At 42.1% G+C, this 13,330-nt stretch overlaps 1 protein-coding gene and 1 long non-coding RNA gene across 4 annotated transcripts in view; one reads left to right on the top strand and one right to left on the bottom strand.

Annotated features, from left to right (window-relative positions):
- Window positions 1-11,571, top strand: part of LOC118298938 (double-stranded RNA-specific editase 1-like) — a 28,349-nt gene extending 16,778 nt beyond the window's left edge. The window contains exons 2-10 of the mRNA XM_047331098.1: window positions 1,304-1,375; window positions 3,216-4,150; window positions 5,370-5,484; window positions 6,541-6,709; window positions 7,093-7,247; window positions 7,556-7,724; window positions 9,157-9,338; window positions 9,712-9,890; window positions 10,603-11,571. Coding sequence (XP_047187054.1) covers window positions 1,372-1,375; window positions 3,216-4,150; window positions 5,370-5,484; window positions 6,541-6,709; window positions 7,093-7,247; window positions 7,556-7,724; window positions 9,157-9,338; window positions 9,712-9,890; window positions 10,603-10,806 — 2,112 coding nt within the window. The 5' untranslated portion in view covers window positions 1,304-1,371 and the 3' untranslated portion in view covers window positions 10,807-11,571. The remainder of the gene's footprint in view (window positions 1-1,303; window positions 1,376-3,215; window positions 4,151-5,369; window positions 5,485-6,540; window positions 6,710-7,092; window positions 7,248-7,555; window positions 7,725-9,156; window positions 9,339-9,711; window positions 9,891-10,602) is intronic.
- The window catches only part of LOC118299013, a 41,161-nt gene extending 28,091 nt beyond the window's left edge, over window positions 1-13,070 (bottom strand). For 2 of the 3 annotated variants that reach the window (XR_007030495.1, XR_007030498.1), the window contains exons 1-9: window positions 12,913-13,070; window positions 11,881-12,106; window positions 11,091-11,131; window positions 10,938-10,976; window positions 9,481-9,553; window positions 7,924-7,968; window positions 7,454-7,703; window positions 7,064-7,235; window positions 1,265-1,341 (exon numbers count right to left, since the gene is read on the bottom strand). This is a non-coding gene — a long non-coding RNA (uncharacterized LOC118299013). Of the gene's footprint in view, window positions 1-1,264; window positions 1,342-7,063; window positions 7,275-7,453; window positions 7,704-7,923; window positions 7,969-9,480; window positions 9,554-10,937; window positions 10,977-11,090; window positions 11,132-11,880; window positions 12,107-12,912 lie in introns of all 3 variants that reach the window. The other variant, XR_007030496.1, reaches the window with a different exon arrangement.
- Window positions 13,071-13,330: the final 260 nt, after the last annotated feature.

Raw genomic sequence — 13,330 nt, 5'->3', positions numbered from 1 at the left:
GGGCGACATTTGAACCCTGGTGACATGACAGGATATGGTCTGTAGTCTTTCCCAGAAGGGCACTGTAGAGCCAGTGGGTGGCTGAAATCCTCCTCCCTCAGAGTCATAACTCAGTCACAGTTGAACACTATGCTCTGTTTGACTCTGCAACTCTTGTGATAACTCTCTCTTTCTCATTTCATATACAATGTACGTGCGAACAAACATTAAACCTGCCTTCTTTTTTGCTGTGCTTTTCTTGTGTCACATAAACTGAAGAAGGGTCACTGTCCATGGTGCTGAGATGGTGTAGAGCTTTGTGCAAATACATGTGCTTACTGTGGCTTTTATTGCTCTTGTTTAAAAAAAAAACAGTCTGAGAGTTTTTTTGTGTTCCACTTGTTGCATATATAGCAGCTACTTGTCTATATTAATGGATAGCCTAAAAGCACATACTTTAGTTACGCTGCAATTGTTTGGCAGAAGTCCAAAAATGACAAACAAACCCATTCCTAATATGATCATTATCATAAATCAAAATACCAAACTAGAAATACCCCCATCCCTTCTCCCATCGCCCACCTTCTTTGGTTTGAACCACTCTGTTCATATACTTTTCTTCCTCAAATGTCACGATCATGGAAAATCAGTCGTGAGGTCTGTGCTATGATTCATCCAAGCTGAGAAACCATCGTCAACCTTTACAAGCAGACAAACCTGAGAGCACTCAGAGCAATGGCAACCACGTCTCTCCTGCCAACCGCAGTTTGCTTATTTATGTCCAGGGACGTCTCGCTGAGAGACGGTTTCCTGATGAGACTAGAGGGAATAATTGCAGCTCAATGTTTCCTTTCAGCCCGAGAGACGAGTACCTCTATCTGACAGGAGCTTGGTGGAGGGGGGGCTGCTGAAAGGGAGAATTAGCTGGGTAACGAGTTGTTGTGATTTATGAACAAAAGAGGTGTAATGGAAGGAGGATGGTTTGGTTCTACCAAGAAAAACTTACATTTATTTACATGGATCACTTACAGTTAAATACCAAGCGTATTGTATCACAAGAGACAAATCAGCTCTGTGTTGGTCTCTTTGTGAGCAAACTTTAAAAAATGTTCAGTGTTCATTTACAGTGTTGGATTTTTCCAGATATGCATATTGTTCAAAATCAAAGGAGGTGCTTTATTTTCAAAACACACTAAAATACAAATGCAGTGTTAACAATAAACTATACAGTATCTTGCAGAATAAGTACAGACATTTAGACAAATATAATAAAAAGGTTTCTTACTTGATGAAAGTGTCTCTGACTCACGTTGTGTTTCTGCAGGTCGAGTCGGAGCGACGCCACCTCGACATCAGCTGAGGCTGCTCGTAGAGGGCGGAGGAACAGAAAGCATGAGTGAGTTCCATGTTTCATTTGAACTCTAAACAGCATAAAGATGTCCATTTGTTTTGTTCATATACCGCAGTCCTGCAATGCCTGTTTGCTAGGATTGACTGATAGAAGTCCGTGTTGGAACATGTGAACCAGACAGGCATTTTGGCATCATGACTGAGTGTGTTATGGACAGTTGTATTCCTGTCTCTGTTCTATGTGAAGCAACGGGTCAGTAGAAACTGTGGATTATGCATGACGGTGCTGGAAGGGTTGGATGCAGTCAAGGTGATTAAGTAATATTCGTAATCAGAAAGTCACTGAACACGTCGTATATATCAGATGCCAGGTAACCTATTTAATACCAGCCTTGCATTTATAAGTGACCTGAACAATTTAGAAGCACAGACCAGTGACTTTATCTCTTTATCCTCCATGTGAATATGTTTGCTTGCTGAGCTGGAGTACAGTGAAGTTACAATAACAATATGTTCCCTCTTCCCAATAGACATATAACCACTCCCCCCTCTTGTTGCTCAGGGCCTGATTGTGTTTTTTCCAGTTTGAGTTTTGTCCCCGTCTTGCATGCTTGTAATTTTACTTAGCATCCTATAGTTGACTGCCGGTGACTCAATGCCTTGTCCACACACAAAGCAGAACCTGGCTTAGGGTGAGTTTTTACGTCACTAAATCATAAAGACATCTTTGTGAAATGTATCGCAAGGGCTTCTTCTAAAAGGTCCCAATGATTTCCGTGATATTCATTCACTCTGCCATTAGTTGCAATGAGATACATTGTTTGCTTCTCACTTGTTGGCTGAGCTGCAGAAGCTGTGGAGGCTGAAGGAAAAACGGTACGGTGGAAAAACCAATCAAATGTATCATTCATATAATATTAATTTAAAAGAAATCCTACATTTTTCTACTGCTAAAGGCAGTGGAGAGCTTTCTACACTGACAACACTCCACTGTTTTTTAGTACATACTAAACATGAGCTAGTAGAGCTTGTATTTATACCCAGTATAATGGTCATGTATAGTGGCTGTCTGAAGTGACCGTGTTTAATCAATCAGAAATCCAATCTCTGATTTCTTTGGCTTAGAATCATTTCAACACTTCAGCTACCACATCTTTCCCCACATCCCGTCTAAAGGAGTAACCTATCAAGCGCTTGCTGGAGGATGTTATAAATGGAAATTTACATCAAGTTCCGTCGGCTTTGTAAACAGTGCCTGGTGATATGTGCTCCCAAAACTCTGAGGCTCTTCCAGAGAAAGAACTTATAATTTGTAATTTTACAGTAACTATTTAACTTGTCATACATTTCAAGTTAAACACAAAAAATATTAGATTTTGACAATTTTCATTGCGTAAATGTAATTTTATCTAAAGTTCCTCTCAGGCTCAGCTGATAAGTTGTTCATCCATTCATTCATAGTATTAAACTGCTCAGAGGACAACTGTGTGAACTTGATTTACTGCCACTGTATTTTTCGAATGTCTCCACATTATTATTAATGGAATTAATATATTAAAGGGGCAGTAAGTTGTAGTTGTAGCCGCATTCGCTTGCACTTCTCTTAATGTGTCGGAGAGTGATGTTTACAAACTGCACACACTGTGTTGTGAGGTGCCGTCTGAGCCAAAAACCCGGATATTTTTTCAGAACTGACAGTTAGCGGAGCGTGAGGAAATATTCGCAGATTATTTACAAAAAGTGTAATGATTCATATTGCTTATGCCCCTTTAAGTATTAATTAAGGAACACTCATCATTCAAAGAGAGATAAAGGATTCTCTAAATTTTACATTTACAAGATCCTACAATGAAGGCATTGTAAGTTACTCTTTCTGGGCACCGCAGGTTCGTGCAGCACAGATGTTAAGGAAAATCGGAACTCGGACAACCTCCTCTCCAAAGCGGGTTTTGCAGCTGAGGCTGCTCAACTCCCCAATGGGAGTGCCGTGGGAAGGAGAAAACGCCCCTTAGAGGAGGGCAATAATGGGCACAAACAGTCCAAGTACAGGCCCAAGAAGCGTAAGAAGGTCCCCGGGCCCATTCTACCTAAGAACGCCCTCATGCAGCTGAATGAGGTCAAGCCAGGGCTGCAGTACAAGCTGCTCTCTCAGACGGGGCCAGTCCATGCCCCTGTCTTTGTGATGACTGTGGTGGTCAATGGACAGCTCTTCGAAGGGTCGGGTCCGACCAAGAAAAAGGCTAAGCTGAACGCAGCAGAGAAAGCCCTGCGCTCCTTTGTCCAGTTCCCAAACGCATCTGAAGCCCACATGGTCATGGGCCGAACTCTGTCTGTTCAAACGGACTTCACCTCGGACCAGGACGACTTTCCCGACATGCTCTTTAATGCATTCGAGACACCCACCCCTCTGGATTACCCCTTTTACCTCGCTCCCAACGGTAATGATTCCTTAAACTCACTGGAAATAGAGTATCAATTTCTGCCCTCTCCTGTCCCAAACCTGATCCAAGCTCCACTACTTCCTGCCGCCTCCGCCGTCATCTCCCCTGCGAGCGGCAAGAACCCTGTGATGATCCTGAACGAGTTGAGACCGGGTCTCAAGTATGACTGTGTGTCAGAGAGCGGGGAAAGCCACGCTAAGAACTTTGTCATGTTAGTGACAGTAGACACTGAGAATTTCCAGGGTTCAGGGCGAAACAAGAAGCTTGCCAAGGCCCGGGCCGCCCAAGCTGCTCTGTGTGCTCTGTTTAACATGCAGCTGGATCAGGCACCATCCCGACGACCGATACCCAGAAAGGGACTGCAGCTCCACGTGCCACAGGTAAGCTTGTAAAAGAAGATGAATGAAGACTGGAAGGCACCATTATACAGTATGTTGCTTAGATTACCATTTTTATCTCGTCTTGTTAAAATATATGATCAAGTTAAAGTATGGCCACAGGGGACATCCAATGAATGAACTGTATTTATATATATCACATTCATCCATTTTACACATTCATACAGGGCTTCTGTACATGCAACTCGTTCTATCACACACTATTCATACACAGGATTCCGTATAGTCTGTTTTCAAAGCAGACATTTTGACATGTCACTGTAGGAGGAGCACAGGTGTTACCGACAACATTAACCATGGCTCTGTTCCGTTCAATTGTCCCAGTAAGACATGACTTAGCAATGGCGAGCCAGTGTACACTGAAGCAACTAAATGGAATCCAGCCATTATTCATATTATCATTTACACCCTTGCCTTTCCTACTGTGACACGTTAAAATGTCTGCTGTGGAAAAAGGAATATCGTCCTTAGTATTTGGGTTTTCAAAAAAGAAAAAAAGGTCCAGCTGTAGAAATTATCCTAGTCAGTGTTCCCACTGCACTGTAGTCAGAACATAAAGCAAAGCTGAGCTCTTACAGGTTTATCCTAACGTAACGTACGAAGGGCATTAACATCTGGGAATCAGGATTTATTATTTATCTATTTATATTTGAGGCAGTTGCTCGATCATCCTGATCCACAAATGTCAGAGCTCATGACCGACCCGGTAAAGTCGGATTTGCAGATGGCGACTGCTTCAGGAGAAAACATGTTCAATACAATGAGATCTATTTACACATGAACTAATCCCTGCCGGTAATCCCGGCACACTGATAGCAGAGCTGCTATCTTAATGACCATCACTCCCCTGTGTGCTAATCAAACACTGTTTGAATAGCAGTTCATTATAAAAGCCTGTCTAAGTCACTGTTTTGCTTACTGAGCAAGTGCGGGACTGATGTAAGCTGCTTGGATCTTTCCCGTCAATCAAACCAGTGCGGTATTCCTTACTGACAGATTCAGAAAGAGTTTCAGAGCAGATAAAATAGAGCGTTCATTGGCTTTTATCTAACTTTGGCATCCTGCTGTTTGGTAATTCATATCACCAAAAACACGATAATAAAAAGAAGTCAAAGTAGACCACATTTTCAATCTGATCGACTGATTTAAAGTTCTGTTTCATTCTACTTAAAAGTAATTTCTCTTTTGGTCTCCACCTCAGGTCCTGGCAGACGCCGTCTCTCGTCTGGTCGTTGACAAGTTCAGTAAACTGACTGACAACTTCACGTCCCCGCATGCTCGGAGGAAAGTCTTGGCAGGTGTCGTCATGACAATAGGTATTCTTTTGTTTCTCGGTGCAGAGTGAAACAGCAATAATCATTTTTATATCAGTGTTTCAAGCTGCCGCAACATAAAAAACAGCTGGGACAGTACAGCTGAGTATTACAGTCAGGTGATTAAAGACATGTTTACTTTCCTCTTCCGTGCGTATCAGCAGACACGTGCTTCAGCTATATTTTCTTTATTTTATTATTTTTCTTGGCAATTAAGAGACTATTTCAGCGCACGGTGTGTGGAATCAAAGAATCACAGAGGAAGACACTTAGGCCGACATCAGACTTTTTACATTACTTTGTAGAAATATTGCATTAGCACAAGGTGTTTGTGGCAACCCACTGTCACATCACCCATTGGTTTTTCGAATTGTGTTTTTGAAGCCTTGACTTTCGCATTCTAGAATTGGGGGTGGATCTGACTGAGAGCTCGTCCACTGTGCGTCCACCTACACCTGCAACCATGCATCTGTTGGACGGACCAGCTGTCAATCACACTGTATCCATGCCCCATGCATATGGTGCTTTATCGTCTTTTCTATTATTAGTGAGACCACAATTTCAAAAATGAACATCATGTTGATTTGAAGAAGACTTGAAACTAAAGACTGAACCATAAACTCCTAGGGCAAATGTTTACTGGCGTTATAAATCCAGTTAGAAGAAGAGTCACTTTCTCACAGACTTCTATAGGAACAAACAGTGGAGTCGCCCTCTGCTGGTGATTCCAAACAATACAGGCTTCAGGCACTTTCTGGACCTGGTGACTACATGTATACAATCTATGGGGAAGCTAACATGCTTATGCTTACTTTAAAAATGGATTTCACCTGCTCGTGGATGAACACAATAATCACGTTGAGGGCCTCTTTCATTGTTCTGTTAATGCTGTGATGTCCTGGCAGACTATACCTCACTGGTTTTAATGAAGCAGTTCGGCTTGTATCTTTCTATATTTATACTACACTGAGCTTATGGCTATTTCTGCGGCTTAAACAGCCAACAGTCCAGACACACACTTGTCCCTCAGCAGACCTATGTCTTAATGTTGTCGTCCAGGTTCTGACGTGAAAGAGGCTCAGGTCATCTGTGTGTCCACGGGAACCAAGTGTATTAATGGTGAATACATGAGTGACAGAGGCTTGGCCCTGAACGACTGCCATGCTGAGATTGTAGCTCGACGGTCGCTCGTCAGATACCTGTACGGCCAGCTGGAGCATTTCCTCAGGTGAGTCACAGTGTGACGCAGAGCTGCATCCAGTACATGTCCACTTACAATGCACCTGCCAGGTCTCATGTAGACATGGTTATGAAAAGGTTTTATTTTAAATTTTTTTATCCAAAAAAGGGAATGTTTGTGATTTTTCTCAGATTAGAATTTCCCCATCTTGGTGTAAAGAGCTGACTCCTGTGGACTTCTCCACAGATTGCAGAGGTGTGTGTCCAACCATAGATTAGGACTGAAAAGGTCTGAATAAAGTCATAACCCGTGGATCTGTTTTCAGTCATCCTGAGGCACAGTTTGAACTAGCCGATGAGAAACTTGTGGTTGCATTCCGCTTGGTGTTGCGTGCTCACTCACCAGTCATTCGTCACCGTGTGCGTCTTCAGTCACAACGAAGAGGAGCACCAGAAGTCCGTCTTCACCAGGTGCGACACCAGACGAGGCTTCAGACTGAAGGAGGATGTCCAGTTCCACCTGTACATCAGCACCTCGCCCTGTGGAGATGCCCGCATCTTTTCTCCTCATGAAGCTGCGGCGGAGGGTGAGTGGACGAAGAGGAAACAAAAGCCTTTAAATGGGAAAAAATAACTCGGGTGAAGTCCCCTGAAAAGCCATAAAGTATGGTTTGAATGAGAATACCATGAATATTAGAACTTAGTTCTAGTAGTAGTACAGCTTTAAATAAAGTAAATTTTCATGATCAATTTTTAAAGCCCTATAATATATTTGATTAAATTCATATTCTACCTTTTCATCTCCCCACAAACACATTGATCGTTTACTGCTCCTCCCCAAACATGAGTCCCTTTGTAGGCGGTACAGTATTACTGTGTCCATTCTCTGTGTCAGATCAGGGGGACAGACATCCGAACAGAAGGGCCCGCGGCCAGCTCCGCACTAAAATCGAGTCCGGCGAGGGAACCATTCCAGTACGTTCCAGTGACACGGTTCAGACGTGGGACGGGGTCCTTCAGGGCGAGAGGCTGCTCACCATGTCCTGCAGTGACAAGATCGCCAGGTCGGTGTTCGATCAATCTCTTACTGACACATACGGTTACAGGTGGAAAACCGCAAGCGCACTTCATCAGGCAATGTTAATGAACGGTCTGCATTCATGCAGCACTTTTCTCGTGTTATCGGCCGCTCAAAGTGCTTCACAGTACAGGACGCATTCACACACAAGGGATTTAATGAAGGGAGAAGAAAAAGAGACTTACAGTCTTCGGAGGAAAAAAAGGATGAAGTCCAACGACAATAATCAACTAGGAAAAAACAGGGAGCCAAAAAACAGAAGGTTAATCAGAAAGCAGGAAGTAACAGGGATAATTGAATGCAGGTGAAACGCATTAGGAACAGGTGCAGACAATCAGAAGAACAGTAAAGTGACAAACAGGAAGTGAAGTGACACCAGGAAAGTGGCTTCAAAATAAAACAGGAAATAACAAACTCAAGATAAAACAAACTTAACCGAGACAGAGACACAGGGAAGGTTGATCGAAGCATAGATTAATTATAACGTCCAAAACCAAAGACTTTTAAGAGTTCTGAGTTCACGGGGGCAGCATCATGACGACACATCGCACAAGGACATTTGACTTCAATGTTTCCAACACATGATGAGCCTCGAACAAAACGGCAAGACATGTATATATATATATAAAAACTCCAGTGATAATTGTATCGTAATTTGTAATTTCTCAACTTTCTATGGCTATGTTTTTTGCCATAAATTTGGAATCGATGAATGTATTATAATAAAGACAAATTGGTTCTATGCGGACAGAAAATATTATTAAAATACCCCAAGAACGTTATAGAGTCGCTGCGTAACAGCCCCCATCTTACTGTGTTAGCAGGTCAAATATAAATATATACACAATTGTATAGATAAACCACGGCAGTTTTACCTATTGGACAAAATATACTTGTATGTATATATATATATATATATATACTATAAATGTAAAAATATAAATAATTAGGAAAATATTACTATATTATATTCTCAGGGCTCGAGATGACAGGACAGCCAGGTGTAGACAACACTACAAGTGATGGTAGTAACATATTTCCTACCGCTAAATCCTATTTTGGCAATTCTGAACAAAGTTTTTGATGCTGATTATTGATGAGTATATGCTCCAATATTGTTGTCATGAACAAAAATATCTTATATGCAGCATCATCGGTTCCATCTCTGTTGTCATTTGCTTTTCTGAGGCGTCATTGAGCCACTGGAGCTTTCATTAGGCTTCTTGATGAATCTCCAGGAGGCCGCTCCAGGGTCTCCTCTGAACCAGATTTGTCTTCCCGGGGGAATTAGCTGACACAATACAGTAGATTTTTGCAGATTTGTGTATTTGCTCCAGGTTTAATCCTCTCTTCTGTCTCTTTGTCTCTGTGGTTTACGAGAATGAATTTGAAAGAATCTCTGACCCTGTATCTTTCAGGTGGAACGTGGTTGGTTTCCAAGGTTCTCTGATGAGCTACTTCACCGAGCCAATCTACTTCTCCAGCATCATCCTGGGCAGCCTGTACCACGCCGACCACCTCTCCAGAGCCATGTACCAGAGGATTGCCGAGATCGAGGACCTGCCACAGCCCTTCAGCTTAAACAGGCCGCTGCTTAGCGGTAGGAGGGACACTGTACTTTCACAAACTATCTGTCACCTGCTCCGCACACTGAGTGTTCTGATGGGACATTTTCAAATATACCAGCAAGGGCACCTGCAGGTCCTCAGGTGCAAAAAGTATCAAAAAAGCAGGGTTCTTACCTGCTTGTGGCTCTTATGAAAGTGTGAGGAGTGCACTTTAAAGTGAGGAAAGTTTCTTTTGTTGATTGAGTTCCTAAATAAGAACAGAAACATTATTGTTCGTCAATAGAAGCATTTCATGGAATTTTGCTAAATGGTACAAGTACAGCTGGAACTCATTTAGTACAGTAGTTTTATCAGTATTCTGCTTTATGAAAATGTTCATGTTGATCATGTTTCCATGCCCTTCAGGAATAAGTAACACTGAGGCTCGTCAGCCGGGAAAAGCACCAAACTTCAGTGTGAACTGGACGGTGGGAGATCAGGCGCTGGAGGTGATCAATGCCACCACAGGGAAAGACGATTTGGGTCGACCCTCCAGACTCTGTAAACATGGCCTCTACAGCTGTTGGCTACGCCTTCACAGCAAGGTGACACACTGCTTACGCATTCGTCCTTTTACAGTTGTGTTGCTGACTGTACTGGAGTGGTAGTATTATTCAGAAAGTACAGTTTCAGAAACAGATCCATGAGACTGAACATCCTATCAGACACTGAACGCTACGCAGTGCTTTATAATAATGCAAGACAGGATTTTCCATCTCATGATTGTATCCGTCATATCTGCGAATGTAAACCAACTAGAGGATTATAATGTTGGATTGTGAGGAATCAGGTTCACCCTTTGTGCTACATGACCCTGCAGCTTTTGTGCTGGAGAGTGGAGGTTAGTAATTAACCCATGAATCTGTCATAAATCGATTAAAGTGTCTCCTCAAGTATCCTTATTTATCATATATTAAAACAGAAACCTAATATGAGACACCAAAAATGTACCTGATCATGATCAGGTAAAAATTACCAAAGCTTAAAGAACGCATCTGCCAGTGACAGGACGTGCGTCACAAATACTTTTTGCCTCAAAGCATTGTGGGGTTTTATATTATTGACCAACGCTTGGTTAATGAGCTTGTAAAGGTAACGGTAAGGGTTATGGTGACATGGCAGAAAATCGGCGCAATTACTTTACACAATATGAGCAAATGGGCCAAAAACCTGGTTGTTTTTTGGTGGAAGACAGTCAACATTGTCAAGATTTTTGTTATTGACTAACTGCACCATCTCTCCAACCCCGTCCTGTAGCTTCACTCCACTCTACGGATCAGAACCGTGAGACCCGGCAGTTACTACGAGGCCAAGCAGGGAGCAGCGGAGTACCACTCTGCCAAGCAGACCCTGTTCAGAGCCTTCTACCAAGCCGGACTGGGTGCCTGGGTGAAGAAACCAGTAGAGCAGGACCAGTTTGCTCTCTCCCCCCGAGTTAGTGCCGGTGGAAAAAACTGCTGACTTTACCTTCTGACTCAATTTAAGTCAGTTTCCGTGGTGGAATAATTTCCTTCTGGACTGTGATGAATGAAAATAAATGTTACCGGGAAGAAAAAGGCACCAAATCCAAAAGTCAAAACTATTATTCTTACCTCTGATAACTCCAAGCTACTCTTTCACAGTCAGCACGACTAAAATGTATTTCAAAAAGATAAATAATCAGTAATTTATGCAACTTTTTACAAAGGACAAATGTAGTATAGTGATGTATTAATTTGCATGTATAGTGCTTATAGGGAGTATACCTGCAGTGTCCATTGTCACACAGGAAATTTATGTTCACAGCCTGTACAGAGAAACATACAGTTAACCACAATGTACAAACGCCAGTCTTTTCATGCACATACACACATTTACAAATAGAACTAATACATTCATTACACACTACACTCCTCGACAAATCTGGATCTCTACGAGATCATTTGTTTGCGTTAAGTTGGACGTAAAAGTCTGTGGCTCTGTATATTTCAATAGTATAATGGTATCCATTACACTTTACACCATTCTGTAGTCTGTATACAGTGATCACAGAAAACCTGAATTCCAGAAGTAGTGTTGGGGTTTGTGTCAACATCTGTCATTTTTACCGTAATAAAAAAGAAAATGCACCAAAGATAATGTCAACAATTTTCAAACCTTTGGAAATTTATGTTGCTCTTTGGTTTTCTTGAAATTTAAATGTTGTGTTTATACTGTGGTCTGCCTCTAAAAACCTTGTATCTCAAACCATTCTGCTGTGTCGATGATGTGTGTGGTGGTGTTTTTCTGTAAGTGTGTGCTTCTACTCTTTCAAATCAAACACAATCCCGAATCACCCCCTTTTTCTCTAACAATGTCCTTTATTAAGGAGGGGGGGGGGTTAATAATTGTACAGTGATGTACAATTATTAACAGTCATGCAGTTAAATATAATGAATCAGAACAAAAAAAAAGAACATTGCAACAAATGAACATATACAACATATCCCCAGACATTCATTGTATCACTAATAATATATCCATATATCAGTATAAATATAGTCATGTTCACCCAACCATAAAGGCAACGTCCCTCAGGAGCAGGAAGCTGGGCAGCTACACTTTCCCAGACAAAATCCTGATGAGGCACCAGCAGCATGACGGAGTGCCTCCTGGCTTGCAAGGTGAGCAATAGAGGTGGAGGAAATGATTAGTTCTGTGGAGGATGGTCGTCATTTCCACAACATTGTGGACGGACGGTCCTGCAAACTGTGGCTAGTGGCCAAAGATGTCAGCAGTAACCCTGTAGGACAGGCCAAAGATGTCAGCAGTAACCCTGTAGGACAGGCAAGCCTGTACACTGTGACCAACACCTCAGTCTTAGGTCTCCATCCATGGGCCATTTGCCAGGGCAGCATCCGGACCATCATGTTGATGCTGTTGTACTGGAGACTGCTTTCATGTCAGGTCCAGAAATTTTTTTATTGCCTATGTTTTTAGTATTTATTCAATTCCATTCGTTCCCCGATTTAACATTTATGAAAATATGAATTGTCAGACCTTATCGAGGTTTAAAAAGGAAACTGTCAAGTCTATAAGGTCTGCAACACTAATGATTAGACAAAACGTCTCCAGAGACGGCTGATGTGACATTTTCATTTCAGTATCACTGTCGCACATCAGACTCACACATATCAGCTCCAACAGATTGTGGCATGGCACAGTAAATATTCTAATATCATTTGACTTTGTCACGGATGTCCAATATTGTAATGTCACGGAGAATACACATGGATACCGCTGCTTTAGCGCAGACACTTTACAAACAGTGGACAAACATGCTGAGTCTAAGGTCAAGGAGGAAATGGTCAAACATGCACCTGTACTGTAAATGCAAATGCATACATTGTCTGCTCCTGTTCTAAATTGTATCTGATAAGATTGATTAATATGAATAGGGCAAATGGCTGTTACACTGCTGTGTCTACAAAAATGACGGCATTCATTTTAACCTTGACCGCCTGAGCCCGAACCTGTCATATGCGACAGAAAATGCATCATGTTATAAAAGTCCTCATAACATTTGATCAGTTCTTGCCAGTAACTTACGGTTTGTATTGACTGGGAGCTAACACTTGCGCCATTCCAGGCAGGGCTTCCGTGCGACCGTGGCCCTTTCAGAAGATTTGTAGTGCGGCCTGGAACTTCAATGTCTTTTCGGAGACTTTGCACAACATGTCCGTGATGATAAATCCAACATTGAATGACTTTTATGATCATTTTATACCGTTTTTCAAGACGTAAAAGGCCACTATTGTTGTTAGCGGACTTCTAGCTGTCCATCTTGGATACACTTGACCAATCAGAGGTTTTGTTTCAGACTTGTACCAATCAGACGCTGTGTTTTCGACTGGTGCAAAAAAACAAAGATTTTACACTGAAAACAGGACCTCTCACTCCTCCTGTTTACTCCTACGACTACTACTGACAATCCTCTGTGTAACTGCAGACAGGAACTGCTTTGCAG

Source organism: Scophthalmus maximus, chromosome 1, assembly GCF_022379125.1.
Source record: "Scophthalmus maximus strain ysfricsl-2021 chromosome 1, ASM2237912v1, whole genome shotgun sequence".
Classification (NCBI taxonomy): Eukaryota; Metazoa; Chordata; class Actinopteri; order Pleuronectiformes; family Scophthalmidae; genus Scophthalmus; species Scophthalmus maximus.
The sequence above is the reverse complement of the archived record's forward strand: the minus strand, read 5'-3'. Positions and strand labels throughout refer to the sequence as shown.